The sequence below is a fragment of the Sinocyclocheilus anshuiensis genome, unplaced genomic scaffold (genome assembly GCF_001515605.1).
Source record: "Sinocyclocheilus anshuiensis isolate Anshui unplaced genomic scaffold, SAMN03320099.WGS_v1.1 scaffold425, whole genome shotgun sequence".
In the NCBI taxonomy this organism is placed as follows: domain Eukaryota; kingdom Metazoa; phylum Chordata; class Actinopteri; order Cypriniformes; family Cyprinidae; genus Sinocyclocheilus; species Sinocyclocheilus anshuiensis.
Window position 1 is genome coordinate 622,970 of NW_015537947.1, and position 27,313 is coordinate 650,282.

At 36.1% G+C, this 27,313-nt stretch overlaps 1 protein-coding gene across 1 annotated transcript in view; it reads right to left on the reverse strand.

Moving 5' to 3' along the window:
• LOC107664263 (probable lysosomal cobalamin transporter) overlaps nucleotides 1-20,805 on the reverse strand; it is a 101,600-nt gene extending 80,795 nt beyond the window's left edge. Inside the window, exons 1-3 of the mRNA XM_016454792.1 lie at nucleotides 20,721-20,805; nucleotides 18,651-18,827; nucleotides 10,976-11,039 (exon numbers count right to left, since the gene is read on the reverse strand). Coding sequence (XP_016310278.1) covers nucleotides 10,976-11,039; nucleotides 18,651-18,827; nucleotides 20,721-20,789 — 310 coding nt within the window. The 5' untranslated portion in view covers nucleotides 20,790-20,805. The remainder of the gene's footprint in view (nucleotides 1-10,975; nucleotides 11,040-18,650; nucleotides 18,828-20,720) is intronic.
• Between the last annotated feature and the right edge of the window lie 6,508 nt (nucleotides 20,806-27,313).

Consider the following 27,313-nt stretch of genomic DNA (forward strand, 5'->3'; position numbering starts at 1 on the left):
CCTTGCAGACTTAGTCGAATCTAGTTGAGATCTTGTGAAGTGTGCATGTGAACTGCATGATCGCATGTTCTGTGACGGTCGGTCCTATGGTCCGTGCGAATTGAATACTGACAGGAGGAGAGTTCAGCTTCACTGGAGATGCGCGATCGACAAACTTTAAACTCGTGAATGATTTCAAATGATGCTGCGCTTTATGCATTTGCCCACTGTCATATTAATGTAATTTTCACTGTGTGCTGTATGTAAAAGGATTGTTACCTTGGCTTTATATGAAAAAATATGATTCCCAATGCACACAAACTTCCCAGAATACTGAGTGCCCTGTTGGTTACAGTGTTTACTTACTTTTTAATTATATTTTTATTAAATATTAGTTTATTTGTGAAAAATACTTTGTCTTCTAGAGTATAAGTGTTTATTTTACATGTTTATTTTTTAATCCATTTTCAAATAATTTCAAATTTCTTAAATATGAATTAAAATAAATAAAATTATATCGGCCACCCTGCTTTCCAAGATATCGGCATCGGTATCGGCTGTCAAAAAATCCCTATCGGTCGACCACTAATCTACAGCGGCACAATTCATCTCCATTTGCTTTTAAATAAAGGCATTATTGCACGTCAAATATGGATAACATGGACTTAAGACAAAGCAGCAATGCATTCATTTCAACAGGTCATCATTTTGGCTAAAAACAATGGTCTGTTTGCCTACAGGCACTGAAGCAGAACCATCCAATGCTAGTGGCACACATTGCAGGACTGCTCTCTGTCTCTAGTCTGAGTTCATGGCACCCAACCTGATTAATATTAATCATAACAACATGAATATTAACACGGTGAGGGAATAGACCGCACTGCATTACTGCAGATCATCCATTTCAATCTAACCAGATATAATGGGAAAGCACCTGACTGGGGAGAAAAGTTTAGCATATTAATCCCCCTGACAAAGAGAAGAGGGAGCTAAATAATTAAACGGCCAACCTCGGTCCTCCACTAAGTTCTGGCTGCTTTTATAGTGCTGCAGCGATTCCCCCTCAGGTGTGGAGACAAAAAGGGTCGATGAATCCGCTGCGAGACACCCAGTTCAGACTCGTAAAAACACACTCAAGTCTTCAGACTCATCTGGTTATTTTGATGGTTATTATTTTAAGAGGGTTCTGAGTTATGCATCCCGTCAAGCTAAACTAACATACGTGTTATTTGAAAACTAAATCTGCAAGTGAATATGTTTAATCCACTCATTTCCATACCTTCCGACTTGTTTTGATCAGATTTCGGTAAACGATGTAAAAGAAGAGCGCCTTTTTATTTTTGGGTGAATTATTCCTTTAAGGTGCTTTTTTTATTTAATCCCTAGTTGTTTTTTATTTCTTTGCTATAATACGCACCCAGCAGCAGGCTAGTTTCACACTCTCACTTTGTCTCGCTTCTTGTGAATATGTCAATATGAAGACAGAGATATTTTAATAGGGCTTCAGGTTTAAATCTCATTAGCAAAATGGCAATAGATCTGGGAATCTGTCTAATTTAAATGGTTCTAGACATTGTATTCAGCAATTGGTTTGCCTCGTCACTCATAAGTCACTTAAAAACCATAATTCTCCAAAACTATCACTCAATCACTGTCAATGTCAATCACTTTGCTGCTATGTTGCCCATTCCTAGATTCTCTGTACATAAATTATATCACATTAAAGACAATAGCTCACTGCTTTAATACTACCAGTTAATGATACTACAGGGAAAAAAAGAAAAAAAAACTTTCCCATGCACTGGTCACTTTTGAGATTTTGGGGTATTTGGCTTATAATGTGTTTGTTTTAGACTAGTGGAAAGAAGATATCCAAATATATTAATATATATAATATTATTTTATTCCACTTTATCTATTTGGGTCTGTAGATTTCAATTAAATAATGTTTTCTTAAAATGAGCTTTTTCTCCTGCACCGAGACAGAAATCTCCACTTCAGTAGCACCTACACTTTACAGTGCATTTCCATCTATATTCTTAAGTCTTTTTTCCAGAGAGATTTGTTCATATCCCACTTACCTGATTGTATAGAACATTTTATAAATAAATATCTTTATTTGTATTTTTTTTTTTTTTTTTTAACTCTGGTCGTTGACAGTAGTTTCTTACTTATGGACTGATAAAAAGAAATCCCATCCATAAACACCATTGATTCTTATATGTCAACAAAATGAAACAATAATTTTGAATGTGGCCTTATCCAATGTTCAGATTTCTGGAAATGTATTAAAACCTGTGCATATTTAATATTTAATCATTCCTCATTTGCATATTTAAACATCATATTTCAGGTAATGTAGTACAAAACATGTTTGCAATGCTTAATGCAATCCATCAACAGGGGAAATATGAGAAAGGGGTAAAGCAAGAGTTTTACAGGCCTCACAGACAAATGTAGAGGAATCATCACTTGAAATGGCACACAAACCACAAAGAGTCACGTCAACTCGGACAGGACACTCAAGGTAAGGTTTGATAGACTCTTGTTTTTTTGCTGTCCCACAACAGGAAGGAGTCTGTCGCATCATCCTCCAAACTCTATATACCCCAGAATGTACAAAAACATTACAATGATGTGAAAATGAGATGTCAGGAAAGGCCTAGGGGGAAAAAAACTGAAAAAGGACTCGGCAGATATGAAGAAATTTCAGTATCTCTGCAACATGGGGCACATGTGACGGCATGTTTTACCTTTTCATTTCCTGTAAAACTGTCAGCAGCACATAGACCCACAACACCATAGGGCAGATGGTAATGGGACATTAATGTCATGAAAAAACACAGTGCTCAATCCCTGGTTTAAGCTCACCTCTCTATACAGTCTACAGTGAGACAATATAACCTTTAAGTGTGAAGCTTGGATTTTCGTTTCTTTTTAATTTGAGTCTATTGTAATCCTTTTTTAAACTATGGATTTAAAAGTCTTCAATTTCTCCATTCATATTTGGCAAATATAAAAGAATATACTGGTAATATACAACAGTAAGCTGTATTAAATAAATCTATTTAGATTCAACCATCAGTTTAGAAAAACAATAGAAAACATTTGCATTAATGGAAACATGTACCATTAATAAATGTACACTACAAAAATGCACAAAAAATAAAGAAGCACAACTGTTTTCAACACTAATAATATAAGAAATGTTATCACTTGTCCCATTGTAAGTGCATTACTGTATATCCTTCCTTATTAGAACCTGTAAGGCAAATCAAAATAATCAGAGTTGTAGTTAACCCAGAATATTCTTTTGTTAGTTGTTAGCTTTATGACAGGTGAAAGCAATGGATTCTCATCCCAAAAAGTCTTTTATCTTGGCAGGTGGCCAAACACTGAACACTAAACGAGGTCAAGCAGGTTTGTTCAAAAATTTCCTCTATCCATTTGGAGATACGCACTTAAACTCCAAACGTGCCCAGATGTCACAGGAGGTTTATGTGAAGGAGGCGTCTACTTATTCAGTGGAGAACCGGGAACTGAGTGTCACAAGATTGATAATTAGCAGTCTGCGAAGACTCTTGGCCTACGTGGGGCCTGTCGGATTACAAATCAGCACAGGCAATAATTTTCAATTGTATTGGGCTGTTAGAAGCACTGACCTCTCGGGGCCAACCATTCTCTGACAGGAGCACTGCAAGAATACTGACGGTAATACAGTGCTGCATCTGGAGGGACTGGTGTTCAGTGATCTTCATAGAAAGAGACTGTGACAGAGCACATATTACTAGCAAACCAATGCAAACAGAATGCAAAACAACGTTCTGCTTCTTCATTCAAGCAGAGATGTGACCTTCAAGTAGCATAATAATAGCTTTAACAAATGACATGGACTCACAGAAAGACATGATATCAGATCTCGCAAGTAGGAGTATAAAACATTGTTGTGCACCATTCAGAACTGAATTGTGATTATCTTTCAATCTCCAATTAATTTCCTGAATTTGAATTGATTTTATATTATTTTAGCAGAAAGAAAGTAGAATTGCTCAATTAAATTCAAGAAAGTAGAATTCAGTTAAATTCAAAGAAATTCATATAATATGTATAATACAAATATTTAAAAGGGGGGACTTCAGTTTCTTGAAGTGGTGGCGTAATACAAGCCACAAATAGTGAATTAATGTGAAAATAGCACAAAAGGGAGGTAAGATCATCTTCATGCAACATGTTACAGATGGACCCTGAAGACTGGCACTCCAAAATATTTCCTGAATTGATTTCACAGTTTATTCCCTGCACAACCCATGCCTTTAAATATGCATTCAAAGGCCACATTATGGATCATTTGCCGAATATTGCCTTTAAAGAGTGAATGGCGAAAAATATAAAATAAAAAAACAAAACAAAAAGCCATGTGTTGCAATTCAAGAGGATTTATACATCAGTATTACATGAACATTGAAAATATTCAGGATACAGTCACAAAGCAGCAGAATATGATTGTCGGTCCTATTTTAGAGTGCTAAATACGGTTACATTCACCAGGGTTCTGCACCATTCAGAACTGATCTGAAGAAGCCTTTTCAATTACAATTCAATTCAAGGAATTTAAACCGAAGCAGCAGACAGGATGTTGAATTGCAATTTAAAGTTGAATGTAGAGAAGTAGAACTACAACAAACTGAAATTCAAAGAAATTCATAGACATAACAACAGATATAACAATAGACAGACACATATAACAATAGACAGCTATAATGATAGATTTAACAACAGATATAACAATATAATGATAGATAAAATGACAGACAGACAGACAGACAGACAGACAGATAGATAGATAGATAGATAGATAGATAGATGTAATTCTGTGATGGCGTATGATTTGCTGTCCTCCTGATGTGAGGCACATCCACAGTTCAGGAAATTGCCTCACTTTTATCTTAAGTCCAGAAGCTCTGCACAAGGACACACCTAACTGACTTTGGCTTTTACTTATTCGAGAGGACATGAAAAGAGGTGATGGAGAGCGAGCAAAAAAGCAAACGCCTAGTCTAATTTTCCAGAGATGTAGATTTAAATGTGCAGAGGTGGACACCTCAGTGACTCCTCAACAGTTGGATCTGATTATCTCTCAGATTCAAAAGCATTTCTGGTATCCTTGTATGAAAGTTCAAAAATCTTCAAGTTAAAATTCAGGAAAGCTTTCAGCTTTTAAACAGTCTTGACATTTCAAACAAACTCGTAGATTGCTAACACACTCCTGGCTGGATGATAGGAAGCCTTTAAGCACCAGATACCAGATGTATCCAGGGACTTTTAGGGATGCTTTTCCATTTAACCTTGTACTGTGCAGCCAAACCTCAAGGTAGAGGCTGTCCACTCTAAAGAACACTACATTAAATAGAAATGCTGCCCAAGGACTTGGCCCCAGGCCATCTGAAGAAATATATATTTTCCCTTTAATTACTTAACATAAGAGGTTAATCTCCAGGGATGTCTTGGATGGGGGCTTCAGCTGCAATCCATCTGGGTTTACCATCCCACTCCCGATCATCAAAATCCCAGCCACGAGGCACAGGCACCATGATGCGCCTCTCAGAAATTGGGCCGAGCATTAATGGCAGGCAGAGCAGGGCGACATTTGAATCCTTCCTGTGTACGCTTTGGCCTGAGCTCTCATCTCAGCAGGTTCAAGGATCTTGTGCCATGCACAGCTGCCCACTTCAATAAATGCACAATCTGTCAGTGTTTGCTGCTGTTGGGCGCCACCAGCGACTTGCACTTTCCATTAGCGATCATGCTGAAACATGCACGAAGAACAGAGAGCAAGCCAAAAAACACATCTATGCTCACACTAGGTCTCGTTTACTAATAACTGTGCAGTGTTCTTTTTTTAATCGTGCAAAAAAAGTTCAAGTGTCAAATTTACACCAGAGCAGGTGGTGTATATAAATATAAATATGTATTATTATTATTATATAATTACAATATCTATCTATCTATAGCAGGTTTATACATAAATATAAATATAAAAATATATATTATTTATATAAATATGTATTATTGCTGTAAATATTATTATTATTATTTTATAAAACATTTACTATATAATTATAACATAACTAAAATGTCAAGAGACTGTAAAAAGATTATGCTTCATAAAAGAATATGTATGGCTGTCTGCAAACATACATGGAAATGTGGACTTTTTCTAGGATTTATGAAGTTAACTGTCAGATTTGCTGAACCAAGATGTTTCAGAGTTTGAAAGCTGTCACATGATTACAATGTAAAGTGTTGTCTTACACAAAGCACAAACCCATTTTCTGCTTAACACATGACAGCAGACAACAGAGTGGCTGTAACAAGCAAAAAGCTCTTGAAGGGGCTGTTAAACATGTCAGTGGATGTTGAGAGGGATTCATGTTGGGATACGAATGATGCCTCTAACAAATACTGAATTTTTGTGCACCTCACATCAAGCATGATTAGCATGTTTGACAAAGGAAACACACCACAATAAAATAATTACAACCAAGTCTGTACAGCTCAACTGCTTCAGAAGAAAGCAATCTCTTCCTCCTTCAGGACAAGTTTGTGGTGATCGCCGCACACTGCGGCGAGATAAAGTTAGGGCTGTAATTATTCCATTTGCACAGACATGGGCGGACAGGGATCTCAGATTCTGCTTTGTAAAGAAGCCTTTGAGGCTTTGACCTGCCAGTCTCCTCAAATGTATTGGATTCGGCTTTGCTGTGATAGATGGAGCTTGATCTCCACCTACAGGCTGCTGGGAAATCTCTTCTGCACGTGATGCGGAGATGGGAAGGGGGGCCCACAATCAATGCGACTAATTCAAGAACTGCAGCAGAACGAAAATGCCACCAAGAGGAAGAAAAAAAAGCAGCAGGATGATTCCGTTTGAAGGCACTGCAGTTATGTCCGTGGAGAAAACAATCTACATACCTTAATCGCAGTATAATGACCTGTAAAGCAGAGACTGCGGGAGCAGCTTGCATGACGCAGCTATTGATTGAGGACAATCTCTTAATTACCATTAGATTTCACTGCAGCAGGTGATTTTAATGCAAATACCCAATGCTCAGATGGTTGAGTGTTAATGGCGGATGGTGGAATAGCAGCGTGTGGCATCTTTTTCCGAGAACAAAGGCACTTTCCTCAGATGAGCTCTTGAGAGGTGTTGACACCACACTTTTGCAAAAGATTCAAATTTGTTCTTATTCCTCCTCCTGCTTGGCTTGCATTTCTCTGGATGAGACATTTGTTCTTCTCTGTGTCCATCCCCACGAGGACAACGGGATGAGCTCGAGAGCAAACGGAAAGAAAGACAAACATTTGTCATCAGGAATACAAAAGCAAACAGTAAATCTCTGTTGAATAAACCCCAGTGCTCTCGATGACTGTAGCATGTAGAAAATAAAAAGAAGGAAACTGAAAACTGCACACGAGTCATTCCATGCAAGAAATACCATTTGTGTCCACATTTAACAAAGTGCAAAACTGGCTATTGTGTACTATACAAGCCTTAAATATATGAATTCAAAATTTATTTCAGACTTATTCTTTTTTTTTTTTTTAAAGAGCATATGCTAAAAAATTATCAAAAATGTAAATGATTTTCCCTATTCAAGTTTAAGGGTGATAAATTATAATAGATAAATTAATAAATTATTATATATATATATATATATATAAAACTACTATATATTACTATTATATAAATGTTTGTGTGTGTATATATATATATATATATATATGTGTGTGTGTGTGTGTGTGTATATATATATATATATATATATACAGTATATACGATACAGATATAAAGAAAATACAATTATTAAAGAAAAATTACTTCAGCTATTATTTTTAATATTAGATTATTTATCTGCCAGTGAATGCTGGCTTCCTCCATCACACCGCATATTTACCTGAAAATATATAAATACTGAACTTTAATTTTAAATAGGATCATTAAGCGGAAATGACATCATCAGTTTTCACATGAGCCATGTTCAAGAGATGACATTCAAAATGTGCTATAAGCTGATAGAATTCATCAAGAATTACATATTCATAATTTTTTCAGCATATTGATGTCTTTTCATATTGATGTCGTTTTCATTCCCATCTTAAGATGGGACAAAGCAATTTAGAAGAACTTAAATATATATATTTTTAGATGTTCTAGATAAAAGTATTAAAGAACACATCTTAAAGAAACTTACTTTAGAAGTCACTGTTCAAACACCTGTTTATTGAATGACTCATATCCAGCACCTATAACTCTACAGCATTCTCATCTACTCAAACCCCTTCCACACACAGGTCTTCAAAGTCTATGCTTACGTATTTGCACTCTATAACCATTTTTCAAGTGAACAGATCGTTCTGCAGCTGAGGCTGTGTTAGTCATAATCACACACGTCATCAGACGGCCATCTCTCCCCATCCTCAATCTCCTTAAGAAACTCAAAGTCCCCGTATCTCGCTTTTTCATCACTCTATCCCACCTCCACGCATGATGCCTGAACAGAGGACCACACAACACACCAGTACGACGTTTCTTTTCAAATTTCATTTTCTTTTAGAAGTACAAATGCAGCATTCTGGTGTCTCTTTGAGCAGAGTCAGCATGGTACAACCCCTGATCTTCCAGAAAACCCAGAAATAAAGCAATCAGACGTTTTGTGGATGCCACAGCAAAAAAAAGAAGAACACAAGAAACAAAGCATGAGGAGAACATCATAAGAATAGTGTTAAACAACACAAGATGTGGAAGTCGTGGGTTTAAAAATACAGTCTGAACTGGTGTTCTGTGGAATTTGTCTTAATAAAGCACAGTTTATCAACTTTCATTCTGGAATTCATAATCTCACTGTCTACCAGTAGAATCACATCTGTTTTATCGTTTTCAAAAAGAAAAAAGTTCTTAACCCACAGTGTACCACCAGCAGGCAATTGCTTTGTTTTATATGAATTATTTAATTAATCTTCATAAACTATAGGCCTACATTTTATAATCAATGCATTGCAGTGAAAATAATACAGTAAAAAGCAGAAAGAAAAAGATTTTTGCACAAGAGACATGGTTATGTTTCCAGCATCTCTGTGACCAGATCATTTTAAACCACGAAAGGAAAACGTTTTCAGCCCAAGGATCCCGTTTTAATGAATGTCTAATTGTGCACAATTCATCACTACATTATTCTGAAAGGAACAAAAACAGTTGTTTTTATAGTCTTAATGACTTTCTTAAAAACGCAAACTTTCTCTGCATCTCACTTTTCTGTTTTGCTGACATAACCAAGGCCGTGTGGATGAAACGAATTATATTAAAAGTAAAGTGACTTTCTTTCTTCGGAGGAACACAAAACAACATATTTTGAAGAATGTTTTCAAATGTTTTGTACTTAAAATAAAAGTTGGTGGTATCAAAAAAAAAAATTTTGTGTTCCGCATAAGAAAGAAAGTCATACAGGTTTGGAACAACACAAATGTGCTTAAAAAATAACAGAACCATCCCTTTAAACAACTAGATTATAGAATTTTATGAAAAAAGGAAGTTACTATGCAGTTACGAAAGTATTCATTACACACTGATTGGGTGGTTCTGATTGCTTATCGGTCCAAGTCAAAAGCATCAAACCTTCAAGTCTCAAGACATTCTGGAACCTCAGGTTCTTCTTTCAATACAAGTTTAGAAGATTTTATCATCTGAACAGAGAGAGAGAAAAAAACACCTAGAGAAGAAAAATCACACCACAACTCATCAAGCCAAATAATTTGAAATGTTTTTAGCACAAATATGCAGGCCGAGTCAAACATCAATCTTTAATACTTATGGTTAGGGCTTTGTTCAACTTATAAGCATGAGCCTTAAGCCTTAACAAGTACCATTCATAAAATACTTTTTTTATACCATTAATAATTTGTACTTTCATAAGGCAATCAAATCCCAATGGATGTTTCACACTGAATATTCTGTTTCACTTTCAAATGTTGCAGTAAACACATTGCAAATGCTTTACATTATCAACAAAACAGCATATTTTCCCTGCATCATGTTCTGGCACAAATCACTCCAAAGTTCTCCTGAAAACAAAAGTTTTGTTGTCAAAGTATATCTTATAGACTTCATCGAATCAATTTTGAGCATAAAATCAGACTTTGTTTTGTTCTTGGAGAACACAAGCCGACAGCTGGACAGGGGATTTGCGACGTGTGTCTACCTGCACTGTCACTGTTAATCTTCTGATGCTTTTCTGACTATGGAAGTGAGGGGTTTTGATTGGCTGGTTTGTATTAGCTGACAACTTGTCTCTAGCACATTTGGCGCTGCTCAACAGACGCCGTGCCGCTCTACTACTGACGGCCTGTTCCGCACAGCATCTGTTTGCAAAGTCTAATGATAATCAAGCAACTGTGTCATAACTCAATTTTATGTTACTTTGTCCTAGTTCCCAGCATTCCTAAAAGATATCATTTAAAGTGGAAGCAATGGAGGACTCAATTAAAGCATGCATGCTGAGACATATTTAACGCTATGAAGTCATGAAGAGAGGATGCAGTTCCAAAAAGCTGAGTTCAACCATGTTCATGAGTCCTTCCGACCTTGTTCAAGGAAAAGGTCACTGACTAATGCATTTTTTACACACGCAGACAAGAGATTTATTCAGCTGAAAACTGCACTCACATTAGCTTAATTGGACCAAGACGGTTCCACAAATAAAACCATCCAGCGACTTAACTGCCAGCTTTTGTAGGCCGATGTCACATCGTGTGCGTGCCATAATTTATAACCCGAGTGAATTGACACTAACGATGAGCGGCAGACTGGACTGTGCCGGCTCCCACAATGAAACTCAAACAATAAGGGCAGATGACGAAGGAATATGAATGGTACATTTTCTAAAATGCAAAGTAAGAAAATGTAATTTACTGCACCAAAATAGTGTCATTTAGCACTTACTGTAGTAGCCGTACAAAACTGTGTCTTCGATCTGCTGCCTGGTCTCATTGCTTGCCGCCCATTCCTGGATTTACAAAAAAAACAATGTCTGAAAAATATGACATACATGCAATCACATTATTATATATCTTTAGATTACAGGGCTGTCAATTGATTAAAAATATTTTTAATCAAGTTAATTACATTACGTCTGATTCATTTAGCACGTATAAATTGTATAAATTGTAAAATATATTAAATTGCTCATTTTATCATTTTATATCATTTAAAATATATTACTGTGGCAGACATAAAAACTCGCTTTTTTATCAATAAATTGTTCTTTATTGCCATATCATTAAACAGGTGCTTTATGAATATCAGGTGGCATGATTAATTGTATATTGTCAATTAATAATACTACATTAATATGTTAAACTGACTGATGCCAACCCTGAAACAACATACAGAACTACCACATTTTGCTATAAGTTTGATTGCATCATATAATAATTGCTGTTAATAGTGTTCATCGTCTGTTTTATTACGTCTTAAATTGATTTTTCCGTACTGCTGGTTCGTCTGGTCAGAGGAGAACTGGCCCCCCGACTGAGCCTGGTTTCTCCCAAGGTTTTTTTCTCCATTCTGTCACCGATGGAGTTTTGGTTCCTTGCCGCTGTCGCCTCTGGCTTGCTTAGTTGGGGACACTTAATTTCCAGCGATACCGTTGACTTGATTGCAAAGATACCATTTAAACTGAGCTGGATGTTGACATCACTGAATTCAATGATGAACTGTCTTTAACTGAAAAATTTGTGTTTACTATTGTCATTTTGCATTATTGACACTATTTTCCTAATTAATGCTGTTCAGTTGCTTTGACACAATCTGTATTGTTAAAAGCGCTATATAAATAAAGGTGACTTGACTTGACTTGACTGTCCTATAAGATACACAAACAATGCAGCATAATATAATATGCAGGATTTGTATCTCAAAGGATAAAAACATGACCAACAAATATACTGTTCTATACAGTGAGGTAAAACATGATTTTTATGACAGGACTTCAAATGGCGCCACGGGACAGTGGTGATACAAAGAAGTGGCTCTCCAGGTGTAGTGTATTTTTTATTCCCAATGTGTCAGATATTCCATCAAAAATGTGACCTGACACTTTGATGACTCACAGGTTCTCGGAGTAGATCCAAATGCCAGAGAGAATTGCTGTCTGCCTTGCCGCAGTAAATCACTCACTCTCTCTCTTCCTTTCTCTCTTTCTCTCTGACTCCTGTCTCTATGAACTCCATCCCACATTCATAACTCACTGTTTCATCATGCCAAAAGAGCAAACCCATAATTGCTACACCAGCACTAGAAAAACATAATTCCATTGTTGGATACTTGCTGTCAGTCTTTATGAATCTAACCAGGTCGAGACATAATGAGATATTTCACAAATATCACAAATATATGTTGACCTATGAATTTCAATGATGTTGCCAATTACTTGTGATTATTGGAGAATCATTTCATAAAGATCACACTCACAAAGACAAATTTCTAGCTTTAATAGCTGACATTTTTTAAGATTTGATTAATTTTCCAGTTTTCCAAGCATGTAATTAACAATTTTAAACTTCCCTGATATTCCAAGTTGTCCACAATCATAGGCACTCTGAAAATTTAATTATTATATTTGCTCATCATGGTACTTCTGTTAATATCTAAACTAACTAAATAAATAAATAAACATAATGTAAGGTAGTGTGTTTATTTACGTACGATTTTTAAATGTTTTTTACAGAAGTCTATTATACATACCAAGGCTGCATTTATTTGATAAAAATACAGTAAAAACAGTAATTTTGTGAAACATTATTATGATACAAAATAACCACTTTCCATTTCAGTATATTTTAAAATATAATTTATTCCTGTGAATGCAAAGCTGAATTTTCAGCATCATTACTCCAGTCTTCAGTGTCACATAATCCTTCAGAAATCATTCTAATATGCTGATTTGCTGCTCATGAAACATTTCTTATAATTATCAATGTTGAAGACAATCATGCTACTTTTGTGGAAATTGTGATACTTTTTTTTCAGGATTTTTTTGATGAATAGAAAGTTCAAAAGAACAGCATTTTTCTCAAATAAAAATCTGTTGTAACATTCTAAATATCTTTATTGTCACTTTTGACCAATTTAATGCATCCTTGCGGAAGAAATAAATTAATTTCCTTCAAAAAAAAAATATTTATTTACAATAAAGCCTTTAAAATAAATGCTAAGACCAGTATGCTTTCTTTATTGAAGCATACTGGCTGTTTAAAGGGGGGGGGAGTGGTGGAGGACAGGATCTTACTAAAAATTTGTCAACACAGTCAACAAAACTGATATTTTTTTAAGTGTCCAAATACTTCTTGAGGCCTCTGTAGGTGCCACAAATCTGTCTCCTGGTTTAAGCAGATCAGCTTTGTGGGTTTCCAAAGAACACCCTCAGAATAACAAATATCTGTAGAATAAAACAAGCCTGATTTAACAACAATTTATCAAGAAAACTCTAGCACTGCTACAAGTTTAGCATTTGAGACTGCATCCTCATTAGCCAAACCCAGGCCTGTCAATCATTGCTGTAATCTCTTTAGGGCAGAGAAACAGAAATAAACCTACAGAGTCCTACGTGCACAGGCTGCATTAAGAAGATGTTTAGTCGGTAAGATTCCTCTGCCCATTAAGCCAGCTTACTCGACTGGAGGAAGAGATACATTTGATCGTCACACACCGGAAGGCCGGAGCCAAGGAGATCGCTGCCATAATCTAACGTGTTTATCCAAGACTTGATGGCTCCTTCCACCTCAACTTCCTACAACAAAAAGCACCTGTCTGCCTAATTTACTATGCAACGTGAATCACAGCGAGCTTCAGAACGATTATCAAGCGACATTTTCCCACCCATTTGGGTGAGCGTATTTCATCGGAATCTGCTGTAATCTTCCTAGAACAGTTACAATAAATACTTTTCTGCACTCTATAACTGTCACACTCGGGACAAGGAGGCAAACAGGCAGAGTAATTCAAAGGATTAGGGTTTATTAAACACAACGGAGAAAATGCTTCCAACAGAAAGGAATCAAATTAGGATATCTGGAAGCTGAGAACACAGTCTTATCTGTAGTAGAGTACAAGTTCCATGGTCGATAGCAGAGGAATCCTAGGCTTTAGGCAGGCAGGCAGGAGGAACCAGAGTTGAGAGGCTTGTAACCTCGAGACCAGTCGATGAGTGAATGCGGTGAGTGAGTATTTGAGTGGTGTGGTAAGTGGGTGCAGGTGTCCGTGATCAGTAATCAGGTGATTGTGAGCGGGTGTAGGAGGTTGATTCGGCTGGTGAGGCAGGTGTTTCCGTGACAACGAGAGAGAGTCTGGCCAATTTTTGCACCTGGCTTTCCGTGACAATAACAAGGGCAAACGAGTCTTATACAAGTCGACAGTAAAACTTCACATTTCTGGCATATAATTGAGCCTATATAGCTCGGGTATGGGGTCCGAATTTTTGCTTATTTCCAGATAAATAGATTGTGAGCCGCAAAGAAATGTAAAGAGATTCACCCATGTTAAACAAATTCAAAATAAAGAATGAAATCCACAAATATATACAGGAGTTTCACAAAAATGAATTTAGGCAAAGTTGCCATGGAAAGTTACGGTTGAGACACAAAATATTTGAGGATACTTTTTATTTGTAAATTATTTATTTGTTAATTTAATTCATTTTTGTGAAACTCCTGTTTATATTAGTGGATCTCATTTTTGTGAATTTGTTTAATATTTCTGAATCTCTTTACATTTATATGTGGCTCAAAATCTATTTAATGATCTAATCTGGAAATATGCAACAATTCTAACCCCATACTTCTATGTAAATCTGTTGATCACTTAGATAAATAAAATACAACCCTACTCAACAAGCCACACAATTTGAGATATTATGTTCGTTACACAAATGAAGTTTAATCCTTGTAAAACTCAATGTAAGCAATAGTTCACCTTAGCAAACACCAGTAATAACCCTAAAAAATTTGATATTTCTGAACTGCTATAAATTGCTTTAAAACTTGAAATAGTTAACCCTGGGTAATTCTATACTCTAGGTAAATAGAATCCTAGGCTATCTTGATTTATGTTTCAATTCACACTACTCATAATTAACCCGGGCTTAACAATTAATCCTGGGTATTCATAAGATGACGTTTCACACTGCACATTTCTTAATATTTACGTTATCTGCATATTTGCGGTGTCAGTGTTATTGATTGGACGAACGCAACACACGACCCGTTTACAAAACCTCATATTATCAAGTACCATCAAGTTATTCCTGAATGGACTTTTCAGACTATAAAAGGTAAGAATGAAATGGTTGAAATGCTTCATTCCCATTAACCTCTAGTGCTGATCTTTTCACTACATTACACTACAGTGCTCTATGACTTAAGATATCTATTGAAAGTAGGCATGGGCCGATTACCGGTTTCAAGGTATACCACGGTTTGAAAATTTCACGGTTACAAAACCGCTAACATTTTCCATTATACCGTTCCTGCAGTATGCGCTATTTTTCATGTCTCCGCAAAGACTGAAAGTATAGGAATCCCTCAGGTTGAGTGAGAGTAACACGACCCCTCCCCCTCCTGCTGGTGCGAGCAGTCAGTCATGTGTGTGTATGACGGCCGAAAGAGCTTCACCTGGAACTTACGCGATCCGCAAACGGCCGTTTTTTTGTCTTATTGCAGCTCGTCTCTGTTCTGGACTTGCACAAACTGCGTTGCAATGCAATCATTTTCCAAAATGTCATTTATGTGAAAATATGAAGTCTGTAAAGCCCGTTAACAGAGGCCTGAGACGCTGAGGACGGACGCAAAGAGAAAAAATAATGTAGCAGGCAGATCACTCACTGTTCATGATGAACGAACTATTGGAAGAAAATCCTAAATATTTATATAGCGCAGCGCTGCTTTGTATACAGCGGTAACCAAGGAAACGCCGTATCTGGTGTTCCATGAGCGCCTCCTGCTGTCAGAGAGTAAATCTGCGTCTCATTCAGAGCTTCTGCTGTTTGTTTCATTCAGGCATGCAGTATAATTTCACAAAGCTAGTCAGAACATTCTGTTTTTGCTTCAAATAGGGTTATTATTAAATCAAATTATGTGTATGAATTTATATAACTAAATTATATGAAATTATATAAATTATATGTATATGAATTATATAATTAAAATTAAATAACTGTAATTACAGATTTAGGTTCAATAAAGATCAGTCTTTATTTTTCTTCTTTTTAGGACAGCAGTAGCTCTAGCAGCAAATCAACCATCCACATCAAAAGCTGCAGGACAGCCCACAATTCAGCAAACATTTCAGAAACAAATCAAAGTAAAAAATAAACAAATACTACTGTTCCAAATATTCTGTATGTTCCTCAAAAATAAAATATATTGTGGTCAGTGGAAAAGTTGTTGTTTTTTTTACCCAGACATTTTTAAAAAATCACATTTTAGAGCTGTAACAACAATACCTTGATACCGTGAAATTTTTGCTTAAGGTTATCATACCGTCAAAATCTCATACCAGCCCATGCCTAATTGAAAGTTAAAGTGTTTTGAGGAAGGGTGGTACAGAAAGATCCGCCGCTTCATCAGAGATCTAATTAACCCGATAGAGTCACTGAGAATCTCTTTAGGTTAACCTCCTTCGCCTAGTCAGATGATCTCTGATATGATCGAGCAAGTCTGTCTTCTTCAGAACACTTCAAAACCCTCAACTTCCAATTAACGAAATGAAACCAGTAATGAATCTCGTCTAATTCTGATAAAGTAATATCTGGTCTTGACCTCTACAAGCCCTTTTTAACAATCCTAGGGCTGATCATTATCTCAAATGAAAACCAGGCCAGCACTGTCTGTCGATCTCAATTTATTCTGGACAACACACAATTGAGTAGTGATTTACACTGCCTGGTGAATATGCTGCCGGTGTGTTCTGTGATATTTCAAATGTATTTATTTATAGATCAACCGTTTCGGCGGACAACTGTTGTTAGTCAAAACATGTTTGACTATTAAACAATGGAAATAACCTCGTCTGGCCCAAATCTATTCAACATCCCATGTGTTTTGCAAATACATCCATAAGTCCATGGTGCTGTAATGTAATGTAATCAAATACAAACACTGGAATTAAAAGTCTCAGGCCCTTGCTCTCCAATTAAAGGGACAGTTCACCCAAAAATTTAAATACGGTAGTAGATGTAAAATAGAGTATAATACATTTCTTGAACCTCAAGATGTTGTAAAGCCTTATGACTAGTGCTGGGCGGTATGACCAAAAATTTATATCACGGTATTTTTCAAAATTATACCGGTTTCACGGTACATGACGGTGTATTTTTTTTTCATGCATGACCGGGTGTTAACCATATTTTCTACTGATTGAGAGAGGAAATACTGCAGTATATCGTCTTAGAATGCCCTATTTTACTGTCATGATGAGTGAATATTGTCAAAAAATACCACACTAAATAGTGACTAAACACGACCCCTTTTAATACATGTTAACAAGGAGTCACTCTCATTTATAATCGCGGCATCGTCTGATAAAATCAACATGCATCTACACTAAAGAGCGGCTATGCGGTTGTTTTGGCTATATTACTTTTTTGTCTCATTCAGCGCAGTATACCACCCAGCACTACTTATGACTTTCAATTTCTGAGGGATGTTTCTGAGAAGATATTATGCAGAGGTGCTTTTCCTATAGAAGAAAGTGAAAAGCAGATACTGTTGTAATTCAGATGGGAAAAAGGCATCTTAAAAGAAGTGCATATAAAGCCATACTACAGAATTGTTTGAGTTCCATCATAGCTAGAATATCTAATTTGTGCACATTTCCAAATTGCTATTGGTTCTAATATGTTGCCGAAGTTTGAATATGTGGAAGTGCAAATTAGATTTGAGAGCTACAGAAAAAGGCAAAATTATCAGTGAATAACAGCTTAAATTTCAGTCTGTCAGACACGAAGCTATTGTTTGATTTCAGAAGACTTGCAAAAGTTGTCTAAATTACTTTTGAGGGTACTTTTTTTCCATTTTACAACTTGACATGCTCGGTTCATAATGCGCTTTCATTGTATGCAAGGAGGAACCAAGTTACACAGAAGTTCTAAGTGAAGCACTCATTAAAGATCTCATGTCAGAGGAGGTAATGCTATGCTTAATTATTCATTATCCGTAAGGAAGAATGTTGGGCCCATGGTTTCATTAATTATGCCATTTAGTTGCCATAGTAACCACTGCCTCATTAGACCATTTGAGTCTCAGCGTAAAAGAAAGATGTGCTCAATTCAGCCTGTGAACTCAAACATGAAGTACTGATCTCTCTTCTTATTGCATTTGATTGAATAATGGGATGTTTTAGAAAGGAAATGCCATTGTATCCACAAGTGGTGTCAGTAAACTACAAATAGCAATACATTTAATGGCAGACATCCAAATCACTTATTGTGCAGAGATCTCATTTCATATGATTACTTTGATTTTGAACAATGAAAAAATTAACAATAAATGAGAGCATGGATACTGGAGCTACAGAGCTAGAGTTTTCATTGAACAACCTTTCTGTACAGGATTATGGTTACCTTGTAAGTGCCATTGGGGTATTTCATGAAGGACACTAGGAAGATATCAACAGGAAGAAGAGCCGACGTGATGAGCGCAATGGCCAGAGCGCATATCGCAGTGATGGTGGAGATTACCTCACTCTCCTGCCGGCTCTGATATTTCCGAATATAAATCCAGCAGAAGGCCACGATGACCTGAAGATACATGGGGACAATATGGGAATTGCATCAAAACAATCCATTTAAATTAATGTTATGTACAATACCACCAGTACCATGATTTCTGAACCTAAAGGCTAATGGTTAAATGCTTGAAATTAGTTTTGTAGACAAATATAAATTCTGTCTATGTACAAATGTCTTTACAAAACAAATACTATTTATTTGTTTGTTTATTATTTATTTATTTATTTTCATTTCATTTTTAACATATGAGTTGGACCAGAGAGCAGGTAAGGATATCATCTAGGCATAAATGTATCATTTATTTATCATTTATTAAGACCGTCATCAATAAAGTATACTAAAAAAAATATTATAACTTCAAAATACATTTCTCTTCATTCATATAATCAAAACAAACTCACATAGATAGATAGATAGATAGATAGATAGATAGATAGATAGATAGACATAACTAACCCATATGTGAATATGTACTCAAGCCCTGCTCATAATCATAAACATACAAAAAAAATGCTGGTTTATTTAAGTGTTATTTAAAAAGGTACAAGAGGCCTGATATGTGTGATCATTTGTAATGATTGTGTTAAAGTTTTGTGGCACTGTTTTAACCGGCCTAAATCTCTATGGTGTCAAACCGATGAGTGTTATAACAGACAGCTGGCCTTCTCATAACACAAACTCACTTTAAAGGCCATACAAGCCTTACAAGTGCTATTTAGATAACTCAAAATGTGATTCTGTATTGCACTTCTGGCCTCGCAGCCAATAGCTCCTCTCTTAGAAAGAAGAAGAAAGACCTACAGATTTAGGAGCCTCTGAGACAGCTGTCTCTGAAAAGCATTACGTACCTCATTAAAAACAAAATAAAACAAAACAATACAAAAAAAACCCTAATAGAGTCCAACTTTAAAGAAGAACTTGTTTCAGAGTGAAAGGTCATATTTCAAACACATCCTCTATAAGCTCTCAAGACGCAGCTAAAATGAGCTTGTGATTACGGGATGCTGTTTTCAGACATGATCAATTAAGAGCCCTATGCGTATTAGATTCTGCCTGAATTGTTGGTCAGATAATAACCCAACGCTCTGCATTTAAATCAGGATGCACCGAGCCAATTATATAACAGGAAATACTGCTCTCTTTGCACTTGTTAAACTTGAGCTGGATGCACTTTAATTAGAAAATTAAGACTCAGGCGGCACTTCAATTAAACACCTCGACCAGGTAGAATAAAAACAAATTATATTTAAAGGTGCGTAGTGTGTACCACTAAATGGTATTACAAAAATAATAACATTTCCTGAATACTGCCCCCGTCAGCCATTGGTCACCAAACAGATAGTCCGGCCTCAAACAAAGAAAGCTATGAAGTAATAGTACCAGAGAATCCCCGTGTTTCTATTTTTGGGGGGAATCAACCTACAATTATTTATGGTTGACTCTGGGAGAGAATGTATTTTAATATTTTCATATATGAAACACTATATGAACCATAAAACAACCAATTGTGGATTAGATATTTATGACCCATGATACAAGTATGGACATAAAATAAAATAATACATACAAGTATGGTAGGTAAAATCGGTTTTATATTCATAATACATGCACTTGTACTCGAATCTGAACTGCACTATATTATTGAAATTGGAGGGATCTATTTCTTCGTGCTATAGTAAAACAGTTCAGTGTGGCAAAATTCTACAAATATACTGTAGCTGTAAACACAAACATGTTTATGATATGGCGTATATAATCATAATAGTTAGATGTGTGTTATATGTAGCAGTATAAGATACACATCGACCAGGATAATACGTGACAGAATATACGCGGGAATACCGCGTCCAACAACGTAATACTAGTAAATACAAGTTATAATGGATAATTAATGTATCTCACCAGTAAAACAATGGTGAAAATAGACCATCCGAGCACAGATTCTGAGAGTAACGCGACAGGGGTCGCCATGACTGCTTCACTTCCTGCAACAGAGCTGACGCTCGCCATGTGACAGGCGACGTCACACAACACGCGGGCGCGTTAGTCTGGCTCACACACAAAACAAACTAAACATTTTTACATTAATTACACATAGATTCAAACATCTAATGTTAGAAACTTAATACTTTAGAAATGTTAATTTCAATGTAATAAATATTAGTCACAGATTAAGACTTTTCATGAGACGCATTTTCTTATTTATCTTTTTTTGTTTGTTTGTTTATTTTCATGTGATCTCATTTCATTTTTATTCCTTTACTGTTTTTGATTCTGTGAGCTAATTTGTTAAATTGCAATTGAATGTGAATATTTTCACTGGTTAGGTTTTGCAATAAAAAGTAGTTTGAATAGGCTAGCTAATGTTTTTGGGGACAAAACTTTAAAATTTTGCATTTAACTCTATGAAGGTTTATTATACTCTTACAATGAAATACATTATCTTATGATATATTAGGAGACTTGATTCTAAAGTAAAAAAAAATGCTGTCTTTTAAATAGAAACAGCATGTGTTTCCCTACCAATATAGATGACTCTAGCATTAATGTAAGGAATTCTTTTATTTTTTATTACCTTCTAGAGTTGCCAACATTTTGTTGACATGGTTTAGTGAACTCTGCCCAAGTCTGAGGTGAATCAGTCCAAAGGAAAAATGCAATTATACACAAAAAAATAATAATTATTGATTTTGAAAATAATAATAATAATAATAATTATTATTATTATTATTATTATTATTATTATGAGGCAAGTCCTGTTTTTTATAGAGCACCTTTTATACACAATGGTAATTCAAGGTGATTTACATAAAATAATCATAAAATAATCATAACAGATTATTAAGATAAAATAAACAATAAAAAGTTTTTAAAAAAGATTCTAATAAAAATAAAATGTAATTAAAAACAAATAAAAATAGAATAAATAGATGTTAATAATTTCAACCACCATATGCTGTGAGTGATTTTTTTGGAGCTTGCAGAAAAAATCGAGAAGATGGATTTTCAAAAATAAAATGACCATCTGTCTGGATTCTTGACTCATGAGAAAGAAATTGCTTCCCAGATTTAAAGTTTAATCTCTTAAAATCCCTTTGCCCTTCTGCTGGGACAGTGTGCGAATGTTTTGACTGGAACTATTCAACCACACTCTACTTATAATAAATCTAGCCCAAGTGTCTCTGAAATAATTCATGATACTTGCTAAATTTTAATTTCCCCTTTCTTTATTTGAGATCCACCATGTATGAATTCATGATCCAGTTGTCTTTGATGATAACCACAGTGAGCAAAACTGTAAGTGGTAGATCTTCTTCAAGTGTACCTGCTTGCCAGCTTTTGACTGAGTGACACATTGGGAGCCATTAACCCCTTAATGTAATCAAGACTATTTCCATCCCTTATGCCGAGTTCACACTGCACGATTTTAGCCCGATTTTTCACTCTCCGACAGGTTTTGCGAAATCGCCGACAAATGCCCGAAATCGGAGGCAAATCGGTGCTCGTTCACGCGAGTGACAATCACGCAGTGTGAATTATCAAAGACGCGATCTGAGGGAATCGCCGACACGTCGCCGACGCCCGTGAAATATTTGGCATGCTGTGTGAAATGAGTTCTGACTGAAAAACACATGGGCGATGACCTACAGCCAATGAGAGACCAAGATACAGGGCAGCGGGAAGTTCGGAGAGGAGTTATATGAAACATAGTTTGCGGACCAATGTTGCCAAATCTGAGATTGCCGCCGGTTGCTTTTTATGTCAGCAGGTTGAAGGGACCCCAATAATGTGATATTTAGGCCCTGGAATGTGAATTGTATCAGGAGAATTTGTATTTTACCCCCGAACACGATTTTTACTGGGGGACCCCCTCGAAAGCAATTTCTTTGAAAATCGTGCCGTGTGAACTCGGCATTACCTTACACCTCAGAACCAATTACCCAATATTACCGACCTCCATTTGGTGCCAGCTTTTTGAACCTCTGAGTTCAGTTACCACGCAGATGATTGGCAGCGAGTCAGTGCTGTTCCAGAGATGGAGATCTCACTAGAGATCATCCACAGGTGAACAGTGATTTGAAGCAGGACTCCACTGTATGTTTTTAAAGTACAACAAAGGAGTCAAGAAATACATAATCATTGTCAAACATCTGGATTTTAAACACACCACACAAAAACAATGTCTAAACATACACACGTGATCTATGATAGAAAGATTTTCCTATAATCAGTTTCAGGACAAAACTACTTCACATTCTGTGAACAATGAATGTGTCTTTACTATTATGTGCGGAATGATAAATCATAGAGTTTACTCTAAATAAAGCACAGACATTATCAATTATCCACACACGCACAAATGATAAGCCTATAACCAGCGATCTAAGATTTTCCGGCTGTGTAAACAGAAAATGTCTAGCTCAGCTATTCTTTTCATTGAGATTCATCAAACATAATCTGCTTTCTGTCGCTATTTCTAATTCATTTTTTATCTCCTTAAATGGCTTGGCTGTACATCAGGAGAATGAATCCGGTTCGATTTAAGGCAGTGTTGCCAGGTCCGCGGTTTTTCTGCGAAATTGCTACTTAAACACTGTTGCCGCAGGTTGAAGTTACCCCCCTGGTATGTGAATTTTACCAGAGAAACCCCGCCAAAAAACGTGTATTTTACCCCCCAGAACGCGATTTTTAACGGGGACCCCCTCGAAACCCGGCTAGTTTTGAGTAGTAATTGGGCGGGTTTTGTTCATAGACTGTATAAAAACATGGACGTAGTGTCCGTGACGTCACCCGTAGATTTCCGAAGAGCGTTTTTGAAGCTCAAAAGTGGGCGGAGCCGGCCGTTGCCATCTTGGCAGCGCGTCACGGCTCGTCACTCCCGGATAATCGAAAATGGGCAAAGAGTCTGGAGCAGGTTGCTGAAGCCATGCCAACCTAGCTCGACGGTGGTGACAGCAGCGGCAATCCACCTGTCACTCTAGGTTGCCGCTTGGTTTTGTTGTGAAAATCTGGCAACCCTGGATAAAGGTGATCCACAGGATGCAGCCGTTTCAGCGGCCCAGTGTTCTACGTAGACCATTTACATCCGTTATTTACAAAGAACAAAACCTAAAAATAGATTTTAGAGGATAAACTGTTTAATCGTCTATTTTTTTTCAGTAAGACTTATTAAATGAAAAGTGTCTGTGCGTTAACTTGAATCAAGTCCAACATGTCTGTTTTAAAACAGTGGATGAGCAATTCACTCTTTGATTTGCTAAATAAAATCCTCCTTTGAGATCGTGTTGACAAACATGTTTATTGTGCATTATTTTCAACGTGTTTATTAATAAACAAATTTAAGTTTAGTGTAGCAAAATAGGAGTGCAGCAGGTTGCCATGACAACCTCATGCGCTTAATTGCTCTATGTAATCATAGTAAAATCACTTGAATATGGTAGCTACACAGAGTTTGAATTTGTAGATTTACTATAGCAAAAGTAAAATGTGTGGCTGACCAAATCGAGCCGGAATCGAGATCGGCTCAGTTTGGGCCCCTCCCCCAAATGTTTGCTAATTGCTATTTTAGTTAGATTTTAGTTAGTTTATGCGCTTCAAAGCACTGATTCAAAACAAAGAAAAGAAAATGTTGAAAACTTAGTAGGCTATTTCAAATACGGTCATCACTAATTTTAATATAGAAAAAAATGGCACTGCAATTATGTCACAAAGCCAATAATGTCACTAGCAGCATTGCTTGCTCCTGTGAATGTTGTTTTTGCTGTTCAGCTATCTGGACTTTATATAAACATGGCATCACTTTACACACTTTGGCACATTCAAACAGTTGCTATAGTGATTAAAGACCAGTGCAAAGTGATCAGGCAGGAGAGCAAGTGGCCACAGGATAATCACTGATATATGATACTGGCCATGAGACCTGGGTCCTCGTGCAAACTGTGCTGCAAGGAAATGACACGCAACACTGAACGTTTATTGGAAACTCAAGATTCTAGTTTATGCATTTGGCACACACTTACTGTAAATCCAAAGCAACTTACAGTGCATCAGCTGAACACTTTTGCTCAAGCCATGCGGTCCCTTTGAATCAAACCCTTGACCTTGACATTGCTAATAGGCTCCTATATTCTACCAGTTGAGCTACAGGAATGAAACTGATTGCTTAGCTCATGATAACAATGAACAACTTTTTAGAAGCTAAATATAGCAACTAATAAGCACTGTCACAAGACTGATGTTTATGTGTCGAAATAGCCATGCAGGCATGAGTTCTTCAAAAAATATTTTTTCTATGAATTTACTCTTGAAAAATAATATCTGAAGGGTTCATTTCTCTCAGGATCCTTTAAAATGCACTCAGCACTGATATGCTCTCATTCCCTTTATAAGTGCACTACACTCTAAAAAATGCTGGGTTAAATACAACCCAGTGCTGGGTAAAATAGGGACAAACCCAGCAATTGGGTTGTTTTGACCCAGCGGTTTGGTTAAATGTTTAACCCAACGTTCTGGGTAGTAACCCAACTGCTGGGTCAAAACAACCCAGTTGCTGGGTTTGTCCCTATTTTACCCAGCACTGGGTTGTATTTAACCCAGCATTTTTTAGAGTGTATAGTCTCAAGGATACCAGGCACCAGGAAACGTCTATTAGCTGTGAGATACTGTGAGATACTGAGTCGAATACCCTGATTTCATTTAGTCTCTGGGTCACAGTTGCCATTGTTTTATCAATCTCATTTGTCCTTTCTACAATAACCTGACAGGAGAAGCCGGAAGTACAGAACAGAGAGCATGATGGCAATTTTTAATGGTTTAAACACAGCATGAACTTAAATAAGTAGCCTACTGCAATCTTCTGTAATTTTATGAGTCAGATTTTCAGTGGCCCATTTATTATATCATATATCTGCTTATATCTACTTCCCAGAATGTCTCAAATTCCCAACAACAACAACAAAGTGTAATATTCACAATCAAAACATACTATTTTGGCCTGCAAATGAAATTCTAAAAGTCTAAATCTGCTGGAATTAATAAAGCAATATATCTATCTTCTCATACAAGTCTAATTATCTCAGTTGTGCCAGAAAATCATCAACCCTGTGGTTTATGTGAGCTTTTTACATTAGTATATCTGTTGAATTCAATTTCAATTAATGACTTTGGCTTTCCAAACACTGACGGGCTGCATTTAGTCTTTCTTCTTTTGTATTAGACCTGCATAAATGGGCATGTGAGCTCACCATTGCAGCAAAGTGAATGAGGTTTTTAGGACCTCTTGTTCTCAGTTGTTTGCAATATCCATTTATTTAGTTTTCACTGGCAAACTGGAGCAACATGAGACAGGAATAGAGCTATTGTTTGACAAGCACTTTTGGGAAACAAAGCATGTGTACAAAATATACAAACCATATGGCAATAAGAAAGAGTAATATAACCCATGCTCCGGGTGATGCATTGAGCTAACAGACATTTCGATAGTGAGAAATATGCAACAACTGAGGAGAATGTAAATAGGATGTCTCTTTTAACGGCAAGTGCATTGAAAAAACAAGTGTTCTGCCTGATATCAGTTAATATCATGTGTGGATTGAGATGTTGCCAGGAAAAAGTTTCTAAATGTGAAGAAGTGAAAGAATACAAAAAACGTGCTGTTTGGGAACCAAACAGCCTCACCTACCAAAGTGGAGCAGAAGAGGGGTTTGTGTATTCCTCTGCTATAAGAGAGGAGCTTAAAATCCATGTACTAAGAGTCTGTTTGAAAGTGAATTAATTACTGTAAGATGCATCATCAGTCTAGAGATGAACATGATGTCTGCTGATAAAACTTGTGTATAAAGATTTAAAGGGGTTACTGGGGGATTATGATAAATCATACATGATTACGCTTTTTAATTTTTAACAGATTCCTTGTTCGTCTTTGCATGTGTAAACAAGTGAATGTTTTCATGTGACTTCTTAGCCTCAGGCTTTGAAATAGGTGAACTTGCTTTGAGAAACTCAAAGAATCAGAATTAGGTGTAATTCCTTTTTGGTTGTGGTTTGTTTACACAGCAAATAAGAAGAACCGAAAGAGTAAATTTATATACACATGTGTATATATGTGAGCATATATATATATATATATTGGAATAACATAAAATCTTAATGATCATTTACACAATCACAATGTTACTGTTTTACTGATAAAATAAATGCAGCTTTGGTGAGCAGACCAAGAGATCAAAGGAATAAATTATATATAATTTAAATGATAAATATAATTTATTCCTGTCATTGCAAATCTTCATTGTGACATGATTCTTCAGAAATCATTCTAATATGCCGATTTAGTGCTCAAAAATTATTAATGCTGCTTATTATTATGAATGTTCAAAAAAATATTTGTTGCCTAATATTTTATGCAAAACATTTTTTCATGATTCTTTTATGAATTAAAATTCCAAAAGAACATTTATATATATATATATATATATATATATATATTCAGATAA